Source organism: Apium graveolens, unplaced genomic scaffold, assembly GCF_009905375.1.
Source record: "Apium graveolens cultivar Ventura unplaced genomic scaffold, ASM990537v1 ctg321, whole genome shotgun sequence".
NCBI classification, from domain to species: domain Eukaryota; kingdom Viridiplantae; phylum Streptophyta; class Magnoliopsida; order Apiales; family Apiaceae; genus Apium; species Apium graveolens.
Window position 1 is genome coordinate 41,679 of NW_027417987.1, and position 25,033 is coordinate 66,711.

At 32.8% G+C, this 25,033-nt stretch overlaps 5 protein-coding genes across 5 annotated transcripts; 2 read left to right on the plus strand and 3 right to left on the minus strand.

The window, feature by feature from the left end:
* Positions 1-532: 532 nt before the first annotated feature.
* On the minus strand, positions 533-1,147 carry LOC141701010 (uncharacterized). Its single transcript, XM_074504657.1, has one exon. The coding sequence runs from the start codon at positions 1,145-1,147 to the stop codon at positions 533-535; it is 615 nt and encodes a 204-aa protein (XP_074360758.1).
* Positions 1,148-2,309: 1,162 nt separating this feature from the next.
* LOC141701013 (uncharacterized) lies at positions 2,310-5,141 on the minus strand. Its single transcript, XM_074504660.1, has 2 exons — positions 4,692-5,141; positions 2,310-2,974 (listed from the first exon to the last, which is right to left on the minus strand). Exons 1-2 carry the CDS (start codon positions 4,822-4,824, stop codon positions 2,559-2,561), a joined length of 549 nt encoding a protein of 182 aa, XP_074360761.1. The 5' UTR covers positions 4,825-5,141; the 3' UTR covers positions 2,310-2,558.
* On the minus strand, positions 4,950-5,582 carry LOC141701011 (uncharacterized). Its single transcript, XM_074504658.1, has 3 exons — positions 5,448-5,582; positions 5,000-5,161; positions 4,950-4,955 (listed from the first exon to the last, which is right to left on the minus strand). The coding sequence occupies exons 1-3, from the start codon at positions 5,580-5,582 to the stop codon at positions 4,950-4,952; spliced, it is 303 nt and encodes a 100-aa protein (XP_074360759.1).
* A 770-nt stretch (positions 5,583-6,352) lies between these two features.
* LOC141701012 (uncharacterized) lies at positions 6,353-7,651 on the plus strand. Its single transcript, XM_074504659.1, has 4 exons — positions 6,353-6,499; positions 6,686-7,304; positions 7,425-7,534; positions 7,640-7,651. The coding sequence occupies exons 1-4, from the start codon at positions 6,353-6,355 to the stop codon at positions 7,649-7,651; spliced, it is 888 nt and encodes a 295-aa protein (XP_074360760.1).
* A 10,582-nt stretch (positions 7,652-18,233) lies between these two features.
* On the plus strand, positions 18,234-20,141 carry LOC141701009 (uncharacterized). The gene is made up of 7 exons (XM_074504655.1): positions 18,234-18,335; positions 18,481-18,558; positions 18,641-18,926; positions 19,004-19,074; positions 19,160-19,440; positions 19,529-19,599; positions 19,767-20,141. Coding segments are annotated over exons 2-6 (702 nt in total). The 5' UTR covers positions 18,234-18,335; positions 18,481-18,495; the 3' UTR covers positions 19,530-19,599; positions 19,767-20,141.
* Positions 20,142-25,033: the final 4,892 nt, after the last annotated feature.

A 25,033-nucleotide genomic window follows, 5' to 3' on the forward strand; every position in this document is an offset into this window, starting at 1 on the left:
AGACACCTGATGACTCTTCCAGCATAATTTTATACAGCCAATTCACAAACCTCTTAACTTTCATCAACGCCCTCCCATCTTTCTCATAAACCCACAATAGATCACCAAGCATTACCACCTTGTTACCTTCTTCCGACATCTGTCCAAGAATTATAATATTGTTGCAGAGGCATGAAATATAGAATACATTAGCAAATATTCTTTCTTCTCCATTTTTACACTTAAAAGTGATTGACCCTTTCCCTTTTATATTCACGGTTGACCCATCTCCAAACTTTACCTCACCTGTTATTCCTTCATCCATCGTCGAGAATTTTGTTTTATCCCCGGTCATATGATTTCTAGCTCCATTGTCCAAGTACCATACTTGTGATGTTCTCTTCGCTATTGGGTTTTTTTCCAATCTCGGGATTACTTTCTCCTCGTTCAGCAACACCATTTGTGTCTTAGTTTCATCTAGCTCAGACAACAATAATGCAGGCTCGTCATCTTTAATTTCCACCAGATTTGCTTCAGACTTTTGATTTCTTTCTCAACGAGGCCTCCTGCAATCTACAGCATAATGCCCCGACATATTACAATTGAAACACCTCACAGTGCTTTTGTCTCGACTCGTGCCTTTGAAACCACGACCACCTCGCCAATTGTTAGTCCCATCTGTGTTGTCTGTACGCTTCAGCCAGTCCTCCCGTATGAGTAAAAGTTTAGTGTCATTTTTCTCACGCCTGGACCACTCCTCCTCTGTCAAAAGTAACTTACTCCCTGTTGTCTCATTCTGCCCTTTCAATCTTTCCTCATGAGATTGAAGTGAACCAACGGTCTCTTCAACTGTCATTTTCTCTAAATCTCCAAACTGCTCGATTATTGAAGCTATTTGGAGAAATTTGGACGGAACCGCTCGAAGCAATTTCTTAACAACATATGATTCGTGTATTTCCTCTCCTAAAGCTCGAATGGTAGACACCAGACCATTAAGCTTCATATAAAAGTCATCAAGTTGCTCACCATCATTCATCCGTAAAGTCTCGAACTCCGCCTTAAATGTCTGCACTCTGGCCTTCTTTTCACGATCAGCTCCCTGGCACATGACTTTAATGGCTTCCCACCCCTCTTTGGCTGTTTTCTTTTCAGCGATGGATAATAACATGTCTTCAGGTATGCCCTAATAAATCATGGCCAAGGCAATCTTGTCACTCTTCTCATCTTTGGGGTCAGGCGCTTCTATCGCAGTCCAAACTCCCTGGGCCTGCATAAACACCCTCATTTTTAAATCCCACGCCGTGTAATTTCCCTTGGCCAACATTGGGTAAGTTAGCCCGAACGATCCACCTTTGTTATTCCCGTTATCCATTTTACAGTGCTGTCTCGAGAGTACTCTGAATATATGAGCTCTGATACCAAATGAAGAATCAGGACTATATATTTGAACTCTTTAACACAAATAGATATATCTGAAGAGTTCAATATGATACTCAGCTTCTTATTCAGAACTAGAGATTACAAGAAGTACTTAAACAGAAACAAGAGTTACTGGTTCCTACAAAATAGCGACTACATTCCTACTCTTCATCTACTACTCCACGATCCTATAAAACAGGAAACAAACACCTAACTAAGCCTTAACTGCAGTCCTGACTTAACAGCTGATTTATTTAAAATACAAACTTCAAAAATAAAAACCAAATTTAAATTAAAACCAACAAAAATCGCAATAGTATTTCTATTATTGATCAAGGTGAAAACGATGATGTACATATCGATCAAAATTGCTTACTTGTGAAATAAATTAAGTCATGTTATTGGAATTCCAACTAGTCATGGATCAGACATGGGGTAAATTATATTAACTAATATTAACAAACTCGTTATTTTAGTTTGTAGATTGAATTTGATAACTTTTGTTTACCATCAATAATAAGATAGGGAAGCAAACTTAAACTATAGTGAGGCTAGTATTATATCCCCTAGTTTTATTTTGATAGATAGAGTTGCACAGATTTTATCCATTGCAAGTTTACTTCTGGAAAACTTCTGGCAAGGCAGCTGATAGATAAAGAAAGTATAATTATTGATTATAATTTTGAATTTGATTTGAATAACCTCTAGCACAGAGGATTGTAAAGAAATCTTCTCTTAATTGAATTTAGTCAGCATGATTTTTTTCTCCATCTTATTATGTTAATACTTTATCCATCATATTATCAGATAGCACTGAACTTGTACAACTATCTCTTGATTTCCATTTTTCATGGGAAAGGCATTCTTCATATGGAAATAAAGATACTATGAAATATCTCTGGCGCAGTCTCTGAATTGAATTTTTTCAGTAAAATATGATCTTCCAAAAGGGATAGAAACTTGAGCAGTGGCAAGCAACAAGTTCCTAAAGGGCAACAACTGATTAGTACATGCAAATCTCTGTGTCTTGAACAGCAGAATAGCGTCCTGATACATAAAATGTTAAAAACTCTGCTATACAAACAGAATTTGTGCAGGGAACGGCTGAAAAAAACTTACACAATAAATGTTATGAAATGTAATATGTTTCTATTTATGTTTTAGAAGGCCTCCACATCCGGAAGGTCTAAAGCTGCCTCTGCTTCCTCAATGTCAAACTTGATTATCAAGTTGCCTTTTCTAGTAGGTTCCTTAGAGAAAGGCATTCCTTCTCCTTTAATAACTTCTTCATAGGGTGGACTGACACCGGAACCAAACGCTAGCATTAAACTACGGCCGTCAAGGGTATCAAGATGTGCAATGTAACCTGCCGATGCTTCTGTCAAAGAGATCTTTTGAGTGGCAATGAGATCTTGTCCAACCCTCTTGAAGACGCTATGAGGCTTTTCATCAATTATGAAAACAAGATCGGAGGGTATAACACCAGGTTTTTGGTCCCCTTTCTCTGAAAAAGTAATTTTTGTCCCCTTCTTCCAACCGGGCTTGATCTCAATCATAAGGATCTCCTCCTTTCTGGCTGGTCTCCTGCATAATGAAAATCATGAAAGACAAGGCAATTAAATGTGTCCATCACTACTAATATGCAGATTCCAGTTATACAGGGCAACTGAGAACAGTCATTTTAGCATAAAGAGAAAAGAAATGGCAGTTGCCAGAATCTAGGAGGGAGGGGAATAGAGTTGCTTTGTTCTTCGTAAGGAAAGATTCAGTGTAATTTTTTTTTCTTGACAACACTTGATTTAATAATATGATTTATTATTAAGTTCAGAAATCTTCTTTATTTAATACATTTTAAGTGTCTAGGTATGCCTATAATTTACTTTCAATTTATAGGTCATGTAATTCATAGGATAACCACTATACATTTAAAATTAAGAATGTACCTGTTGTATTAATTGTGATTGATATTCTATGTTAGCATCATTGCTACAGTGTAACTTATAATATTAGCTTGAGATTACTGAGGATCATCCAACTCTTGCACTCTCGAATATGATTTTAGTTGAAGAAGATTACTACCCTTCTCTGCAGAGCTATCAAACAGAGTTTATGAGGTTGAACTCCTAGCTACATATTCCCAGAAACATGAATGCAAGTGCAAGAAGCTTTCTTGCCAACACCCAATCTGAGTTTCCCCAGACCTAATGGCTTCCCAAAGAATCCAGGCCCGGCAAAAGGAAAGAAAAAACCACGTGAAAAGGGCATCTTTATCAAAGGTCAGGGGAGTTATAAGCTAAAGGCCACAAATTAATCTGTAGCTAACTTGAAATCAAAAGATAAAAAGAAAATGTTTATGAGTGCAAAGTGGAATGAGGGTGGTCTTATGTCTCAAAAACCTATTCAGATCATAGATAAAAATGGTCAGCCATCTAATGCTCAGGACAAAATAGTGAAGATGTCTGAGAATGGTTCGCTTATCGCAAAACATGCCTAGGAGCTCCTGAATAACCTGGACACCTGGTTTCTGATATCCAAGAAGGGGATTGCAGCAGGACAATTACTTGACCATCCAAGACCAAGTGCAGATGATAAACCAATCGTAGCAGGAGTGAATTTGGCTGGGCTGACAAAAGTGCAAGCTATGGAAAGATCAAGCATACATGGTGTAAGATACCAAATTGCCAGAGGGTGTCTTTTTTTTGTTGAAGAGGTGGTCCTACAATTGGCATTGCTAGAGGAGAATATGCGTTAAATCGGGGAGAATAGTCTGTAGCTCTTGGATTAATTACTCAAATATTAGGTGGTTATTTTTTTATTTAGTTTCAAGCGTCTTCTAAGTAATTAAGTTCTATGTCTCACTACGTTACCCCTATACAGACACAATTCACATTTAAATTCAGAGTGCCAAGTAATGCAGGCAACTCCGCTAAAACATAGCAAGTAAATATGCTACAAGTATCAGGAATAAGGTACATATTTACGGCTAGACTCCGCTAGACACTGCTATCCCAACAGGAATAAGGTACATGTTCTCAAATTAAACAGGTTGGAAGGAAGTCAAATTTAATAACTAAGAAGATAAAACAGAAAACAAATTTAAAAGAATCAACAACTCGTAAGTTCAATGATGATTCCATAAATAAAAGAATTAAACATAATATATTAACTACCTGTTAATTAGCAAATGCTGCAAGTCAATCAGAGGACGAAGAGATAGTTAACACCATAAAAATTAAACGTCCAGATCATACAAGAGGTACATACTTTAACGGACTAATAAGCTTACCCGATACCATCATCAGCAACATTCCTTGATATCTTCATCTTCTTAGTAGTTCCAAAGTACAAATCCTCAAGACTACAAGGCAATGTCCTCTCTATTGCTGCTTCTTTTTGCTTTGGCATACTCCCTGAGAAAACACCCATCTAAAAACTCTTGGAAGACATCATTAGGACTGCGACCATTAGACGAGTATATATTGGGCCTATCAGAACTAGCACCTCGTGATGACACCTGACCTTTTGAACCTATACCATAAGGACTCCAACGATTAAACCTGTACATATTAGGCCAATCTAAACCAACACTTTGTGCTGGCACCTGACTTTTTAACCCATTACCATAAGGACTACGACGATTAGACCTGTACATATTAGGCCCATCAGAACCATCACCTGGTGGTGGTACCTGACCTATTAACCCTTCCTCATCACCATTATGTTCAACGTCATAAACAACTCTCTTTTGGGGATCACTCAAAACCTGGGAAAAATAACATTATACATATACAATGGTCAAGATTAAATCACTAAATAGTAAATAAAACAACTGGGGTATGAAAAAGATGTGAACTTGCATATATATCACGAGCACACACATATTACCAGGCATTAATCAATAAGCTAAAAATCAAACCCTGATTTTGAAAAAAAACACACACAAACACTAAAAATCAATAATAAATTGAGTTGATACGTGGACACCCTCGATTAAATTACACAAGTGTCGAGATTAAAACGATAATTAGGTAAAAAAGATAGGAGTTTACATCAAAAGCATCAGAAAGAATCTTGAATTTAGAGTCATCAAACTCCATCAAACCAAGCTTAAGATAAGCCTTTTTAAGATCATCATCGTTAGCGCTTCGATCGATTTGAAGAATTTTGTAGTAATCCACACCCATGTTTGAATGAATGAATAGCTTGTGTTGCACGTATATGATCACCCACCGTTGCGAGTATATAATTTTTTGTCATGATATGGGCTTTTAGATATTTCATGGCCCATTGGAAGGCAAATTTTATTTAATTTTTAAATTAAAAATCATTTATAAATTTGTATTAATTTTTTAATTTTTTAATACTGATTCAAGATAACCACGAAAGCTAAACGTGACCTAGAATAAAATAGGTATAGGACTATAATTAGATGCTTATAAACTGGATATATATGAAGGTTAAAAAACATCCCTTAAATACACTTATCGTATAATAATTTTTTTGTGAGATTAATATAATAATTTATAGCACTATATAAATACTGAAGATAATATTGACTCCGTCAGGTTTAAGTCTACGTTGTAGTTTTCTTTGCTGGATCTCATTAGTTTCAAATAATTCTTAATATCTTTTTTTTTCATGAAAAACTGATGAATAGATTGTCTTGATTTTAGTTTTATGTTAATAATATATTTATTGTCTTGATAATTTTCGCAATTCCTTGTTGAATAGCAAATCACTGAGAAACTTTTAACTATCTGATTATGTCCAAGTGTAATTTTGAGAAACAATAGGGTGTTTTTTGTAGAATCTATCTTAGTTTTTTTGAGAAACAATAGGTGTTTTTAGTATGTTTGTATGACTATTTCATAGAATTAGTCTTTATAGATAAAACTGACTCATAATCTGTACAGGTCTATGTTAAATTGAGGAAGGAAGTGTGGTGCTCTGCATTATGGGATGCTTTTGTAGTTGTTTTCGAGTCCCGAACGAAGAGGAAAATGATGAGGTGGCTGTTTTGAATAACCAGACTGAGGGGGATGTTTGGAATAAACAAAATTCTGCGCCTTTCAGCCACTTGACACAATTTTTTAACACCAGGGTGAGTTTGCTAAATCGTTCACTTTCGATGAAGTTTTTTGTGTTTTGATCAGAGCAGTTTGCCTAATGTCTGGCATTGGAATTGTTTAGTTGTTTGATTGAGGGGTTGGATGAGTATTATTTAAATTTTGATTTATTTAATTCTGAGAAGTAATCTGGCATTGACATTTAAGTGATTTTTTTACAGTATGGAGTTGTATCCAGTAATTCTGGATCGCGAACTAGCCCTGCATCTTCCCAAGGGGCATATATTGCCACTACAGGAGTTTGCACTAACATGCCTCAAAATGCATTTATAGAAAATAGTTCGAGCTCTGGAAATCTTGAATTGCAAGGTTATGTTGCTGTCAGGAGAAGTGGCGCAGGCTTGGGTCCTTTGCAATTGGAGCATGGGCCACCTGTAGGACACAATGTGCAAGTGAAGGGGACATATATCGCAGCTACTGCAGTTGGCACTAATACGCCACAAGGTACATTATTACAAAATAGTTCAAGCTCCAGAAATCGTGAATTGCAGGGGCATGTTGCTGTCCCAGAAAATGGCAAAGGTTTGAGTCCTTTGCAATCGGAGCATGGGCTAACGGAGGGAAACAATGTGCAACTCAATTGCAGTGGTAAAAGCAAAGATAAAGTGAACCTGTGTAGTGAAGGCAAAGATAAAGCAGGCGAATTTTCAAAGAACAATATAACTAAAGCCGGTTATTTTACATCCCCTGCAAAAGTATTAACTGAAATAGTCAAGACTAATCATAAAGACTACTTTTGTTTAACGAGAGACGAAGTTGAATGCCCTACATGCCTTGAAGGTACTTCTATTTTTTCTGTTAACCGAATTGACATATATAGTATGTAAACTGTAGTATGGTTTTTATTTTAATTCTATATGAAAACATCACTTGCTAAAGCTCTGCCCTAATTGATTACAGAATATACTGATGAAAATCCCAAGATAACTTCGAAATGCAACCACAATTTTCACCTCGGTTGTATCTATGAGTGGATGGAAAGGAGTACTACATGTCCAATATGCTCAGAGGTAGGATATCTCGTCTTTATATTGCTTTGAATTAAGTCTTTCTATTAAGTCTCTGGCTACCTTTCTGTTTAAGCTGTGCCTGCACATTAAGCTGTGTTCATGTAGGGAAATGACTAAAAGTTTGATCTATCATTGATAACTCGGAGAGTATTATCTGTGTCAATTGGGACTAAGAAAGTTGCATAAGATGCTAAGCTACACTTTATAACAAACTTCCTTGGTACTTATTTAGGGGATAATATTAGTAGTATTGTATACATATAGAAGTAACTTGCAAGGCCTCACAGTTGTATTCTGAATGTATCCATATAGTTTCAAGTTTAGGCTACAGAACTCTAGTCCTCCAGTGTAAATAAGCCTTTAATACTTCTAGGAATTGGCCACAGTGCACCACAATAAAAACTGTCAAAGTATCACTTCTCATCACGAATGACTGAGTGAAGCTAAAAAGAGTTGTTAGGGCGGTAGACATTCAAAGTAATCATTCTTATCTTTAGTAACCATTGATTAAGAAGCAGTATTGTTATTATGATAAAATTTCTCTCTTAATCTATAGGACTAGTTTTCCGGTCATAGATATTGTTTCTGGCACTGCAAGTTGTTAGATTTTGGCTTCAACGGAGTGATAATCACAGGTTAAAAGTATTTAGGTAGCTGCAGAATGCAGAATCTTTGTATTTGATTTGCTGAACTGACATTTGCTTCATAACCAAATTTTGTGCTTTCTTTGACACACCTTTGCATTTCTTTTTTCAGGAAATGGAATTTTCTGAAAACATATAGTACGGCATGATCACATCAGAGTTTTGGATATAAGATATGTATAAAATTTCATTACTCGACTTCCAATTATATATATTAATTCGACATATATAATCTAGTAGGCTGATTTGATCAGTTTTAAATACGTGTGTATTAAGAATATGCAGCATTTTGGCCAATTCAGCCAAAACTAAGAGGTAAAAAGTGAGGATATGATGTTTTTGTGTTCAACCTCTAATAAGCATGTATATAAACTTTCCTTATGATCAATTAATTAAAAAATAGGGAATTTACCAAAAATACCACTTTTAGCAAAATATTTGCAAAAATACGGACGCGGATTATATACGAGGTTGCATATGAGTTTACAACGGTTACATATGAGGTTGCATATGAGGTTAATCCATATTTTTACAAATATTTTCTGCTAACTTGTGTATTTATGAAAAAATCACTAGAAATATAATATACTGCATGATCAGCCTCCTACCGATTACTCCGATTAATCGGCCGAGTAATTGCTGACCGGCCTCCTACCGATCTGATTTTGCATAATCGCCGGATAAAACGTTTTTTCGAGAAAAACAGTCAAAATCGGAGAAAATCGGGTCAAAGTTGAAGAAATCGGGTTATGAAGAAACTTAAATGGTTGCAGAGTAGTTGGTTATCCAGCACAAGAACATGACACGCATTACGAGAAGCTTATAGATCTATCAGTTTGACGGAAAAAATGGGAGAGAGGCGGCAGCGGTTCAGGTGGGTGGTCGGTTGCAAATAAGGAGATAAAAAATAACAGAGGTTATTTCGCAAATTTTGTAGCTATATCATCTAAAACATCTTCGAACTTCGATGTCCGCTTTATTCCAAAGTTTACGTGCGATTGTCCTCAAAATAAGTCCATTTCGTCCTTAATGTGACATTGTCGCTCATAAGCATATATATTATTTTAATATTTTGGGCCCATCCATTTTCGGGTGTTCCGTGCGACGACTCATCTAGCGCTCTTTAGCACCCCTTCTGATGGACAGCTTGGTTCGTTGACATCTTTATATAAATAATTTATTTTATTTACTAATTATTCTAAAATACACGATAATATTTACCTTTTCCTATTTCTAATAATATCTTTGTAGAATTAGTCGAGTTGCATGCATCAGACCGGTACGTCTAATTAAAATAAATTAAAAATGTGCTTGTAAAAGTAATAGTTTAAATATCATATAGCTTACCAGTACAACTAAGACCAAGTTACGATATAAAATTTAGCTATCATTTTACGATTTTTAACTGATATAATTTATATAAATGTAGAAAGTTCATCTTAATTGATATTGGAAAAGAGATTGGATATAATTCTATATCTTTCAATTTTCATATTTCAATGTCACTAACATAAATAAAGAAAAAGAAATTTTCATTATATCTTAACTATTTTCGTATCGACCATATTTATGTATCTGTTTTGATTTGCAACGCTTGTTATCGGCTAAATAAATTTAATATTATCAATCAGTACAAATCAAAAGTATAAAACTCTTTCACAGATTAGTTCATGTGGTAACAATTAATTTACTCCCATATCTCATCTATTTTGTTATAAAAAATTGTCTACATGTTTAAATAATAGACAACATTAAATTCTGATTAGAATTTTTATAAGTTTACATCTTATAGTTACGATCCATTTCAACCTTATTGCAACATAAAACGGAAAATGATGAATTTGTACATGAAAAGTTGATGACAACTATCATCGTGTATGCATATTGTATTGTGAATTTAATGCAAATTTTTATCATCGGTATAATAAATATTTTACTCATTAATATTCACGCATAACAAACATAAAATATATACTTTTTTATGTGAATATGTGAATTGAAAAGTATGGCACTTTTTTATTTAAAAAAATTTTGATGAAAAAAGAAATATGTGATTTAATCACTTAAAAATATTCGAGTTCATTGAAAATTAGTACACACGAGCGGTATTTCATTTTCAGGTAATGTTGGAGTGCAAGCACATGTTTCCATCACGTTTTGCACTTGCAAGCCCATAATAGGAATGGGCTAATGGTGTACTTTCTTGCAAGCCCAAATCTATATATTATAAATTGCTGGATAACCCTTTCCTAAGGTTTGGTATCCATATTTTGGTTCGGATATAATTTTTTTAATATAACCCAGTGGACTATCCATTTTTAGGTTTGGTATCCATATTAGGTTTATAAAATATCCATATATTTATTATGACCCATTTTAATTATAGAAACTTTGCAATACAATTTTAAATATGAATTATGTTATTTTATGGTAAGTTTTTAATACAAATTTGAACTAAACTTTAAATTTTGACAGATCTATTTATAGAAATAATTTCATAAAATATATAAAATAAAAATAACTTATGTAACGAAAGTAGTTCTTAAATAAATTTATCATAATATGCAGATGTAATACACTTATTATATAGATAACTTAATCTTTCAGAATTATATTATTCAATTTTAATTATAAATTTATTTATTTATTTTATTAAATAATTTTTGAAATACCCGTGTGCAAAGCATGGGCTATAAACTAGTTAAAATGAAGAGATGAGATCATAAGATGCGAAAACAAATTATTTCATATCTAATTAATTATTGTAAATAAAAAATCATTGTTTTACATTTTATTAAATTAAAAAAATTTACAAACAAAAAAATAAATTGTGAAATTTGATCTGATATATATGAATATATAAATTATTTATATATGTAAAAATTAAAATGATGGGTATTTGTAAAATGTTGAAAATATGGATTAAATGGTTCTTACAAATTATATATAATTATTAGAAGATTACAAGTATATATTACAAGTGAGCACACCGGTAGAAGAAGAGGTTGTGGTAAAAGGTGAACTTTACGTGCCGCTAAAAATAAGTATGTTTGTATTAACATGAATCAGCATGTGGTGATTATACTCAATAGTTTATATTTGTTAAAAAAGTGGAGTATTGGATTTATATAACATAAACGTGGTGATTTCTTTAAAAAAACTGTTGATTATATTAATAACGTAAATCTTTCTCAATACAATTATGGATTTAAATAGGAATAAAACTCATATCAAATATATGATCTGAGTATGTATATGATTCCCTAGCAAGGTTATGAGAGACCATATTTGCAGATCGTTTTACAATAAACAAAGAAACTTTGTTGAGTCATTTCATGAGCCAACGACAATCCTTAATAACCTAAAAAAATGTGACTTCATAGGTGTTAGACTCTTGATTGCCTGCACCACAACTAGCTAGACAGTCAAATTTCACAATGATACGCTCACCTCGAGTACTATCACATTATCTTAAAACTTTTTTGACTGTCATTGCCTCTGCAAGAACCGGAGAGGCCAAATGTGGGCGGAATAGAGCTTTGGCTTCAATGAGGAGACCATCAGAATCACGAGTGACTAGACCAAGCTAACTCTTCCACGATCTTCAAAAACCGTTGTATCAACTGATATCGTAACTTTATGTGTTAAAGGTTTAAACCAGTTCGTTGTTCCATCCCCCTCAACTTGTGGTTAGAGAGGAGCTTTATAGAATCTACCTTGGGATTTCTGTCATTGTGTAAGATACTTCCTTGTTGAAGCAACAAATTTTTTAACCATTGTTGATCGTTTGTGTTGTTGATCGTTTGTTACAAACCTTGTCATTATGCGACCTTCAAATACTCCAGCGTAAATTAACAGTTTCGGCAGTAGTTCCAACCATGTCATAAAATTCACCTCTGCATCCCACTGAAACTGGGAAATTAAGAGAAAATAACATTGTGTTACAAACGAGCATGTTACGAGATAATGGATATTTGTCTCAATTTGGATATTGTACACCGAAAAAAACACTTGAATCGGGACATGCTTCATTTATAGTTGTGTCAATGTTAGCAAGCATTCTGAAAGGGCACACCAGACCAAATTTAGACACTTGATAGGTGCTTTGATACGCCATACACTACTAGAAATAGTGCCTACGACATCACCCCTTTAACATCGGTTAGAAATGTCATCGATGTTAAAAGCAGTTTTACCATCGGTCGCTTCAAAACCGATGTTAAAGATGTTGTAAGATATCGGTCTCATAACCAACCGATGTCTATAATCGTTTTAAAAAAAAAATAAAAAGGCCCGCTTCTTTCTTTCCCTCGTTAATACACCAAAAAATTCCCCCTTAACCAATAATTTTATTCTCCGTTTCCCCCCTTAACCAAAATCGTTTCCCCCTCTCTCATTCTCTCTTTTCTCTCTCTCTCTCTCTCATTCTCTCTTCTCTCTCTCCCATTCTCTCTTCTCTCTTCTCTCTCACTGACTCGTCTCTCATTCTCTCTCTCAGTCTCTCTTCTCTCTCATCTCTCACTGTCTCTTTTCTTAAACAACTATATTTGGGAAATTAGCTTGTCATCGTCCATCTGCAAGAATGTTGCTACTAAATCATTTTTAATGTATCCTATAAACAGTTAAGCTGACAGTTCGGTGGTGTTTAAGATTTAACATTTAGGAAATTATCTATAAACAAGAAACTAGCTAAAGCAAGTAATCATGTATTCATATGCGGTCAGTGACTAATACCAGACTTAGCTTCTAAATATATGTCCGACATTTGTGAAGTAAATAATTTGTAATATATTCTTATACTTGTCATTTATCAGCATTCGCTTCCTGTCTATACTTTGTTGATTATAAAGACAAGCTCAAGAGGGAGTTGTACGTGATGCTACCAATTTTGTTTTAGCTGATACTATTTATGGTTCAGCAGCATATCCATCCGGGGAGAATTGCTTGGGAAATGCGGCTTTAGTGAGCTAGATAGGTTAGAAATGTGATTGTAAGTAGATAGTTTTTTATGTTGATGTAGATGTAGATATAGAAGTATGTTCTGATATAAAAGTTTTTTGGTATATATTTGTTCTCGTTTAAGATTGTTTTTTATTGAATTAGCTTTTATTTTAATTAAAGAGTACGATGTATCTTGGATAGATATAACATCATTTAATTATTAACCAACTGATGTCAAAAATAAGCAAAACACAACAATTTTGACAGGAAAAATGATGTAAATAGGAAATTTCATATCACTAATCTAAGTGAAATCGATGTGATATGTCATATTTAACATCGCTAACCTAATTGAAATTGATGTGATATGCCATTTTTAACATCGGTTCTATGTAGCAACCGATGTACTATACAAAGTAAGACATCATTTCTTTTTAGAATCTGATGTCTATCAGTTTAATGTTCTTCCTTGTTATATGTTTATAGTGCTTCTTAACCTCCTATTTACCATTTTTCACAATCTAGTTTTAACATTGTTATTAAAAAATGGCTAATTATACATCAGTTTGCTAAGAAAACCGATGTTTATGTACATCTTTAACAGCGGCTAAAAACCGATGTTAAAGACCCCTATCTTTCTCTACACATTCGAAGATATCGGTTTGAAAAAAAAAAGACATCGGTTTATAACTGATGTCTAAGGGCATTTTTCAAGTAGTGATAGATCCTTCCAAATACCATTTGCTTAATCTGAACTCCATTCCCCTTTCTGAGATTATGATAATTGGTAGGCACTCTTGACTGAATATTCGCCTGAATCCTCCAATTTCCAGAAAATGTTATCTTTCTCATTTGACCCTTGTAGAGAAGTTCTAACGATGCATTTCTGATCCCGCGTATTAAATATATCAGTAATAACCTTCATGTCTTACTCCTTTCTATTCATACAAAATAAGGAACTCAATGTCGCGTTCTTAAAGGCCTGTGAAGTTGAAGTTATGTATGGACTATCATATGCCATTAACCAAGGTGGTCCTAGAATTTTAATGATTTCTCCACTTCTTATTCTTCATCGCACACCAATCTAGAAACATCAATTTTACTTCAACTATATTGCTCCAAATGAAACTCAAGTTGTATCCCAAAAGTTGTATCCCAGTGTCGAGTTTATGAAATCAGTACCAGTAAAGTAGCGTGCCTTGTAAAATCTTGAAACTAGACTATTTGGATTAATAATAAATTGCTAGTATTGCTTTCCTAGCATCGAAATATTATATTCTCTGAAATTTTTAAATCCAAGGCCATCAATTGATATATGCCTGGCCATTCTATTTCAAGCCATCCAGCATAGTGTAGACTTGTTTGTCATTTGAGTCTTGGCCGTTTTCCACCAAAATTTGGTTAAACATTTCTCAATTTCTCTTGTAATATCTAGAGAAAGTAGAAATACAATCATTGCATAAACGGGCAACGACTGAGATACAAACTTCACCAATAGCACTATTCCAAACCTCGATATACTTCTACCATCCCAACTTTTTATACGATTCCTCACATTTTTCTTCGAAAAATCCAAGATGGTTGTCTTATTACTACCAATAATATTAGGCAGTCCCAGGTAGCTACTGCGTTCATCAGCCTCCTACATTTGTAATATCTTACATATCATTTATCTGTTGTAGTCTATTACATTTGCACTAAAAGAGATAGAGGACTTTCCTTTGTTCACTTTTTGACCCGAAGCATTCTCAAATGTCAAGCAGCTACAAAACCTTACTTGCCTCTGTTGTATCCATTTTGAAGTAAAAATAATTGTCATCGGTGAAATACATATGAAAAATAATAGGCTCCCTTCTACAGATTTTTATTCCATACAATCACTGATTAACCTCGTATTTTCTTAGTAGTGCAGATAGTCCTTCAGCACAGATAATGAATAAATAGGGAGACAGGGGATCTCCCTGACGTATGCCTTTGCTCGGATATATATAATCCACCCCGTACTCGCCATGGGTAATAAAGTAAGATGCTGTAGTGACACATTTGAGAACCAGATGAACCCGTCATTGAGAGAATCCCATTTTACAAATTCCCATTTAATACGATCATATGCCTTACTCATGTTCAATTTCAGGGCCATATATCCATCTTTTTCGATTTACTTTCTTTTTAAGTAGTCCATAATTTCATAGGAAATTATAATATTATCTGAGATCAATCTTCTTGGCATGAATGCACTTAACGTATCTGACACTACACTTCTCAACCGTTCTTTCATACGATTAGCCAAAACTTTAGTAATAATCTTTATCAAGACATTACACAGAGATATAGGTATGAAATCGCCAATTATAGTATGATCCATTTTTTTGAATATTAACACTATGTTCGTAGTATTCAAACCATGCATAAGTTATCCTATTTTGGAGAATTCTTGATTGAGTTTGAACACATCATCATCAACTATCAATAGTTTATATCTCATGATAATTTGTTAAAAAATGGTGTAATGAATAATATATATAAAAATCATGGTGAATATTCTCAATAATTTAAATTTAACGGTTATGAGCTTTCATTTTAACATTATTTTATTGCAACATAAAGATGGAGGTCTATATGAAAAAAGATGTCTACGTATAAATATATTTGTGGATATTTATAATTTGTTTCTAGAATCAATGATATGGGTTTCACGAAATTTACGCGTTAACATCGTATAGTCATGTATAGATAATTGTGAATGTATTTGTTTCTACAATCAATGATATTGGTTTCGAATATGTAATTATATGAAATGGTTCACTCGAATTTTTTATTATTTTATCTAATTAACAATTTAACATGTCGTCTAAACAACAAGAACTAATTATACATTATTATAAATATTTTTCAACATGAAAATAAAGAATGATAATAATCATTACATTTATAGTTTGATTTTTGTGATAATAATGGAATGCACAAAATTCATATATAATATGTTCATGTAATTTATATCTATATCAAACACTATTGTTATAAATGCATACATATATATTATTAATATTAAAAAAATGTGATATCGGAGCAAACTAGTCATGAGTTATCATTTTAAAACGAATAGTTATGATCCTTAAATTTCAAGAATCTAGACTCATCTTCAGCTTAAAACTAAATACAGTTTTACTTCATTTTCATTGCGCAAAATATTTTCTAGTCTAAATTATCCATCATTTTTTTTTTTGAAAAAAAAAACGAGTTTTAGCTATTTATTAATATGTAAAAGGTTCAATACAAGATGCTGAAATTTACAAATTTAAAACTTCTTAAGATAAATGCATATTGCATACATTTTTTTTTTGGCAATGAGAAAGTTGCCAGGTTTCAAAATTGACCGAAAATGTGATGGTCCAAACCCAGTTTTTTTCATAAGGCTTTTTACCTGCAAGTCCATCCCAAACTAAAGATGGCCCAAGTCCTATGTATAAATTGGTTAGACTCTGTTGTAATCCCATTTGGTTAGCTTGTTTCTCAACATTTTTGAAGAAGTATATTTATAAATATATTTATTTTGGTATTTTCTAATAATTAAATTATAATTTTTGAAAATAAACTAAAACCAAATAGGCTATTTGAATTAAATTAAATTAAATTATGTCTCTAGCAGGCATAATTAAAGATGTCGATTTATCAAGTCACCTATATTTTGATCACTTTCGTCCCGGGCAAAATATAATGGATATGTAATTGATAAAATATGTTCTTTCAAAATGGTTTTTAAAATTGTTCTCAAATATTGATGTACAAGATACATACTCCTTTCGTCCCTCTCATTTATTTACATTTGGATTGGACACAAAAGTTAAGAAAAATGATAAAATAGTGGAGAAAAGTTAAAAAAGTGAGTAAAATAGTATAACCGATTAATATTATATGTATAAAGTGGGTATGGTGGAGAAAAATAGTGGATTTAATTATTTTTTATATTATAAAATTTTAACTATTTTTAGTTTTTTTTTGAAATGTAAACAATTGGAAGGGATATTCCAAAAACAAAAGTGTAAACAAATAAGAATAACATGGGAAGTACTTGAAAATTTTCCTAATAATGTGCATAGATCACACGCGCATTAATATACATTCATCAATTAAAAATTGACAAATATTACAACAGTTTTGATAGCCAATTTTTGGATACGTACAACTACTCTTAATTGATCTGGTTACACGGTACCAAAACAAATAAAATGAGAGTATAGCGTGAAATTCAAATAGTAAGATAGTATAAGATAAATTAGACATTGTGTGGCTCATCGATTAGGAATTAATATACATCAAAATAAATAATGGTCGGTGTCATATATTTTGTCCTTTTTTCATTTTTATTTAACGTTTTAATCTTTGAATATAATTCAATCAAATTAAATGAATTTTAACAACATTTTCAAAAAAAATTGTAATTTTAAAGTACTTAAATAACAAATTAATATAAATAAAAAACTACATAAGTTACTCATCTCTTGATATTTAATTTATTCTCATATCTCAAATAAATTATTAAAAAAAAAGTAGATAGCTAAATAAACAATATATAAATTAAGAACACCGACTAAGATTTTGATTTATTATTTACATTATATCGTAATGATCCACTTCAAGTTTATAATCTATTCCAACGTAAAAGGAGTGAATGATGAGTTGGGTTGTACATGAAAAGTAGATGACAGTCATCATATTTTTGAAATGATAGATTACACACAATGTTCATAACTAGGAGGCGAGCCGGTTGAATCAGAATTTTTTAGCATGAAAGATCACAGTTACATAATAAATGTGCGTATGTAATTTAATTAAGAAATTAGTAAATGAAATATGAATTGATAAATTAGAATTTGTTATGGTTAAAATTTGTTTTAGGGGTTTTTGATAATGGGCCTATTAAAATTACTTCTGCTAAGAGAACTAAATGTCTAGGGAACCGTTTTTTTTAGTCTTTAGTCTTAGTAGGTAAGAAGTTATACGTGTAAGGGTCCAATTGGGTAAAAAAGTCTGACCTTTGATAATTGTGTTAAAGGCAATTGAAGGCATTAAAATTGTATCTGTAACTTCTTTCTACTTTACTCTTTTAACAAATTTGAATTATGCAACTCCCCTGTATTGTCCAAGTATGCCTTCCTCCCTTTAATTTTGAGAATATGGTAACTGGAAAATCCGCGCAAACCTTGTACAATTTGGTAAGTAAACGACCTAAATACTTATTTTTTTGTTGAAATCGTAATGAGTTTTTGCATGCCTTGAATTTAACCTTCTAATTTGTTATATGTAATTATCCTACTTTGTTCCTAAACCCTTCTCCTTCATTTGATAACTTTCCCTTAGGGTAATTGAGAAGTAATGGATTTGAATCCTAGATTTGAGAGGCGCTTAAGAATCTCTGAGTGCACATCTAATGCAATGGTTAGTTTAATGTAATTTATTTTATGATAATTACTTATGTTTATGTTGTACTTGTTTGAGAATCGACATATTTGTGGTGCAGCGTGTTCCTCATGCATTTTGTGAGAAATATGGTCACCGTATTTCCAGCACCGTTAGGGTTCTTGTGTGCAATGGTTATGAGTTATGGGTTAATTTTGATAAAGTGTCAGAGAAATTCAGGGGCTTGGGTGATTTTTTTCATGAATTTGGGATGAAATCGGGTAACACCTTGGTCTTTCAATATGGAGGTGATTTTGATGTGAAAGTTTGTATACTTGATATATATGGTTCTGAGATTCAATATCCTCCTATGGTCCATAATCTGCAAACTTGTGCTCCATCGAATGGTATATAATTGTCTTAACCCGTATATGCATGTACGGTTAATTTTTGCAGTGATTAATAATTTGTGGAAAAATTTCAGTTTCAATTTTTGAAGGTGGTTGGAGTTTTGTTCGCTATCTTGGTTGGGGCGGTAAAGTTTGTGATTCAGTTGTAAGTTTTAATTTTCATATTAACACTTTTTTGAACAATAATTGTTATATTGTTTTTTATGTTAATTTAGTTTTTGTTTATGTAGTATGTTCCATATGAATTTGATGATCAAGTTGGTGCTCTTATTCCTGAAAGAGTAGATTTTGTTGTTAGTAGCGGGTATAAGTTTATTGGAAAATATTGTTGTAGTCGAAATAGCCTCAGCCATCTCACCGGTTTGAAGAACCTATGCAATATGTTACGTGTCTGTGATTTGAATTGCTTCCATATGTTACTTTTCACCTTTGACGGTCGTGATAAGTTTGCCATAACTGCTAGGGACACATCAAATATTGATAGCCCTCTATCCAGTTCCTTCTCCATCTGGTACGTTATTCCTTGTGTTGATAAACAGTCCCATAATTTTGTTATCTATGGGTAATAGTAAATAATTTTGAAGGTTCTGTATTATTAGATTTGAATGGATGCACCGCCTTTGAGATTGTGATCCAGAAGTTTCACCTCTTACCGCATGAACACGGTGTGGTAAGCAAGCACAAATCATTTAAACTCTTATGTTGTTCTCTACATAGGAATAAGATTAGTTAATTCCTTAGTTGTGAAGAGAAATGTCACGGGTTGGTAAAATCTTTCAACTAAATATGTTTGCGCCTCTAGTTTGTTTAATATTTGTTTTGTATTTCTGTTTGCAGGACATCCTAGTTGAATTCAAGGAGCTTTCCAACCATTGGTTGAAGAAGGATCATATAAGTACATATGTTGGTATTCGTTGTTGGTTGCTTGAAATTCGTCGTCGTCGTGATAAATGTAGATGTACAATTAATGGTGGCTGGCTAATGTTCAGGGAAGATTTGCACCTAGATGTTGGTGATACCTGTACTTTCCAGTGGAGGGATGACAGTATTCGTAATTTCAACGTTGTAGTGCAGAAAAGAGTGGTTGATCTGGATTAACGGTGTTTAAGTCACTCTATTATTAATATTTCCTGTGTAAACTTTGAACTTTAGTTTTTTATCCTAACTTCTATGCGGAACTAAGTAATATGTATTGCATTTGGACCACTACAATTGTCGTAATATATTTTCTTACATGTTTGCAGAAATTAACGTTCTGTTATTTGTACTTAAGTTCAGTTATAATTACATGAAAGATTAATAATTTCTAAATATTGTAACAGGGTATTTATTATCTTAATATTTCAATAGGAAGCCATTTTAAACATTGCGTATTTGAAGGAGTTATGTAAATTGTTTAACGTTTGGATGGTTTTTAGTTTGTATTTGGTAATAAATGATATGGTGGACTATGCATGTTTGCTCTTCTATACTGTTCCTATAGTATTTCCTGAGTGCGATTTGAGTACCTTAACCGTCATTTAATTGATGTATATTTTAATGAGTCCTCCAATAAGCTGATTTGTTACAGTTATTAACACAGAAAATGAGGAATTTAAAGAAAACTTTTGAGCATTATTCATGTAATGCAGGCATATGTTGGTTGAAGTATGTAAAATTTGGTGAGAAACGGTTGACATGGAATGTAATCCGTATTTGCAATAGAATTTGAAATCATATGATTAATGAACATAGAAGATGGAGTATGTCATGACCAAAATTTCGGATTAGAAATGGTAATTTACACCATTCTGTAATATGAAGCCTAGAAAATAAGTCACTTGAGTTCGAAACCAACATCACAGTACTGCTATCTAATGTGAAAACATAATAGATTTAAAATACGTTACAAATAGTTCTTTAGCTATGGTTGGCAGTGCCGTAAGTTGATACCTCAGTTTTTTGTACAAACTGTAACCTCTTCCTTCTTACGTTTATCATTTCAAAACATATTCAAGCTGAGATATTCCTTCGAGGTGATATGGAGATCCACTATCCCGTAACACGATCAAATTAATATGTCTAAAAATATTTGTTCTTGGGAAACATGCAGCTTGATTGGAAGTCATTTACCTGAGTTGCAAAGCAGGTTATGGTCGGCATAGTATCCGTTGTAGCCTCTACTAATTCTTCATAATCCAGGTATAATTCTGATAGTGACGTAATCAAGATTTGATTTTTCAACGTTTTTAGCCTGAATGAGCAACTTAAATGTGTACTCCTTTCCTTGAAGTATTTTGAGCTCATTTGGAAAACCGTTGTCCTAAATATGTGTGTAATTAGGTCACAATTTAAAGTAAATAGAGCTAATTGTAGTTGTTCAAATACTACTTACCTCACTGTCAACATCTTCAACCCTCTTTCGAATCAATATCCTTATTTCTTGGTCTTTGATGATAATTTGTAGACCATCAGTATTGTCCTGCACTATTGTTGAAAGATTGAACCTGCGTTTCCACTTCTAACTTGAGTAATCAATTGTAAATTTGGACCTGATTTAATGAAGATATGTGAGACAGCTCAGTCATTGAATCAACCTTTTCAGAGGTTGCGGCATAATTTTCTGGCAGTTTTTGCAGAAGCACTCATTGTGTAAAACCTCTGTTTCAGAGTAGCTTGAGCTGCATATTTCTGATTTCCAATTGGTTGATTTGTTAACCAATTTTATGGTTCCTTTGCACACAACCTCTTCATGAATGAATTCCGAGGTAACTTTTTTAATTTCGTCAATTGTTAAAATTTTCAATATTTTCTTATTTCGCGCAAAATGTTGGTTTGAGAAATTAGTATCTTTCATGCTGCCACCTTAGAGATTAGCTAGAGTACATATAACAAAACTTGTTGTATTGAATTTAATAAATGGACACTTACAGTTTTTGCAATCTGGCTACACTGTGGTGATCGTAGTTTAGGTAGAATCTAGTTGGGGAGTAGTTGCAAATATCAAGTTTGTCTATAAAATAAGAGTATGAATAATGAAGTATGAATGGTATGAATGTTATGAACATTCATATTAATTGAACGGTATGAATGTTTACTTTGATTACCATTGTAGCTAGTCATTCTCCCACTTGCGATTATTATTATTATTGGTTCTTCCAAATCCTCAAGCACTGCTTTATCAAATTCTTCAGCAAATGTTGTCCAGAAAGTGACATTGATTTTTTTCCTGCAAAATTATTATTAATTGGGATTACACACTAGTACAGAAAAGACCTAAGGCGTCGGTCAAAAAAGGCCTAAGGCGTCGGTTTTTTAGCGTAGTAAATGCAGGGGACACTGTAGGTAAATGCCTACAGCGTCGGTTAAATGGTCGACGCAAAAAACTGTTTAGCGTCGGTTAAATAACACACGCAGAAGGCAAGAAAACCGACGCTATAGTTTTACAAACAGTGTCGGTCAATTAAACAACCGACGCTAAATCTTAAACCTGTTGTGTCGGTCTTCTTAAAATGCCAACACTATTGTTCCTATCAATTGCGTCGGTCTTCTTAAAATGCCGACACTATTGTGCTTATCAATTGCGTCGGTCTCACTAAAAAGCCGACGCTAAAAGTTGAAGAGCAAATGTGTCGGGTCCTAAAATGCCGACGCCTTAGGTCTATAATTTCATTTTTTTGCCTGATCAAATGTTTTTTCCTGATCAATTTTTTTGCATTTGTTTTTTTCTGATATTTTTAACCTGTTTACTACACATATTTAAAACAGAGGTACACCCAAAAATTAAAAAAGGTTCACAAATTATATTAAAATAAATTTGGAATTGTTCATAATTTTAGTTTACAACCCAATATTTACAAAAATTCATCCAAAACTAATGTTTTCATGACAAATCCCTCAGACTAACTCGATTCTTGATGATATCTAGACTCCTTGTAATTGTTCTGCACTCTCTTCTTGTATCTCCAAGTACCATGCCCTGAAAAAAGAAGTTTATATTAGTACACAAAATCATATATGCAATAAATTATTCAACAAAACATGAATTAATGGCAATATTTATTGTGAACATGAATTAATGACATGTACTGAAAAAAATTACCTGACTATAGACATTCAAGAGTAAAAAATTGAGCCCAAATCTCTCGTATCTCGCTAATTTCCTTTCTACCATAGCTTCTAGAACCAAGACCCTACCAAAAATTTAACATACTTCAAATAATACTTCAAATATTAGTACTTGATTTTAAAAATTGTAAACCAATATTTACGATATTTTAGTTTCCTTACCATTTTCCAATTCATGTTGGCATTTTTTTGAGAAAGCATGACAATGTCATACATGTACCTCATCACGAAAAAACCGCATTATGTGCCTCCTTTTTGTTGGGGACACTACACATAAACAAACAAGATTCATAAATAATAACTAAAAAGAGAGGAGCATATAATATAAGTGAAATAAATAAACCAAAGTAAGTTATACCTGAACCTCGGTGTGATGCCAAATAAACTCTTTTCTGTTATTCTTCAATCCACCTTGAGGTACATATAATTTAAATGCCCTGTAAATACGTATACTTTCATCACATCACTTATAGGACTAGGTTCTATGTAGTAATTATACAACATGAAATTTGAAATTTTAACATACATTCGTGCAGGTGTGGTCAACCGTATCTTTCTTTCTTTTTTCAACGAATCAAACACGTATATAGCACTTTCATTGAGACAAAAAAGTAGCAACATCCAATGATCTCTACAATAAAAACATATATAATATATTAGTCGGAATATAATTATATAATATATATAGCCAACTTTACAAACAGTTCCACAATGGGTATGTTTAACCAACTCATTCTCAAAAACTGATTGACATCTTCGAGTGTGATATATATTGGACCATCTCCATTTTCCTCAAAAACGAATGCATCAGATTTTTTAGAGTGTGATATATAATTTATACTTAGAGTGTGATATATAATTTATACTTAGAGAAGTTACCAATTTTTAATCACTAATCAGATATTCAGATTGCACTTTCAACAAATAATTTTTGAACAGATATTTACACACGAGAATGAGCATCATGAGGCATTACGATGAGTTCTCTACACCACCACCACCAGTAACATGAGCTAAACCCCACAATTATTTTGAACGATTGGCTTTAGTAATACTTTTAAAATGAATATGAATAATATTATCTGAATTATTGAACAAATAATTGAAGAATGGAATTATTTACTTGTGTAATTTATAATATATGTAATGTCCTAGTTTAGATTTCGTTTAGAAGCCTTTCTTTTACAACTATAATTTATATTAGTTAGTTCGCATACTTTAAAGTTTATTATTTGTATTGCACATTTGCAGCAGGTCACAGGTTTTTCCAGTGGCATGTTTCGGTTCCCTGCTCATTGGTTGCTAAAAAAAGAGAGTTTCTGATTATCGACTGTTTTCTGAATAATTTCTTGATTCTTAAGTCCTTTACTTAAAAAAATCAGAATAACCGAACTACTAGGAAGCTTTTTCTGGGAAAAGTTCTCATTCCCAAGTTCCGCTTTAAGATGCAGGGCAGCGGTAACTATTAAATCTTTAATAAAATTAACAGTCTATGCCAATAATCATGCAATGAAGTTTATACCATGATTCTGAGCATATAATCCACATATACAATCAACATTTAGATTACAACATGGTTTAAAAATGAATCATAATTGATACTACAGGTATCCAAAATATCCAGTTGATTAAAATTCACATGATGATAGGAAACACAGTGAAACAAATTACACCTTTAGGCCATAAACATATATGTAAATGTGTGTGATCCTCATCTCTCAACCTCAATATATGTAAATGTATGTAATTCATATGTAGCCAACAAATGGCTGAACCTATGACAAGTAGTCCAGTATACTCTGTGGGTTACGTTTGTGTCGTTCAGGTGCCAACGTATAATTCTGTGCGCTTTTAGACATTATTGTTATTATGTGCCTTTTGGGACTACTCTGTTCACAATCATTCCTGTATCACCTTATACAACTAGTTTTAAATATATAAGAACCACAATCGACCGCAAAAAACAAGGAAACTGAAAAAGAAGGTACAATCTTAGT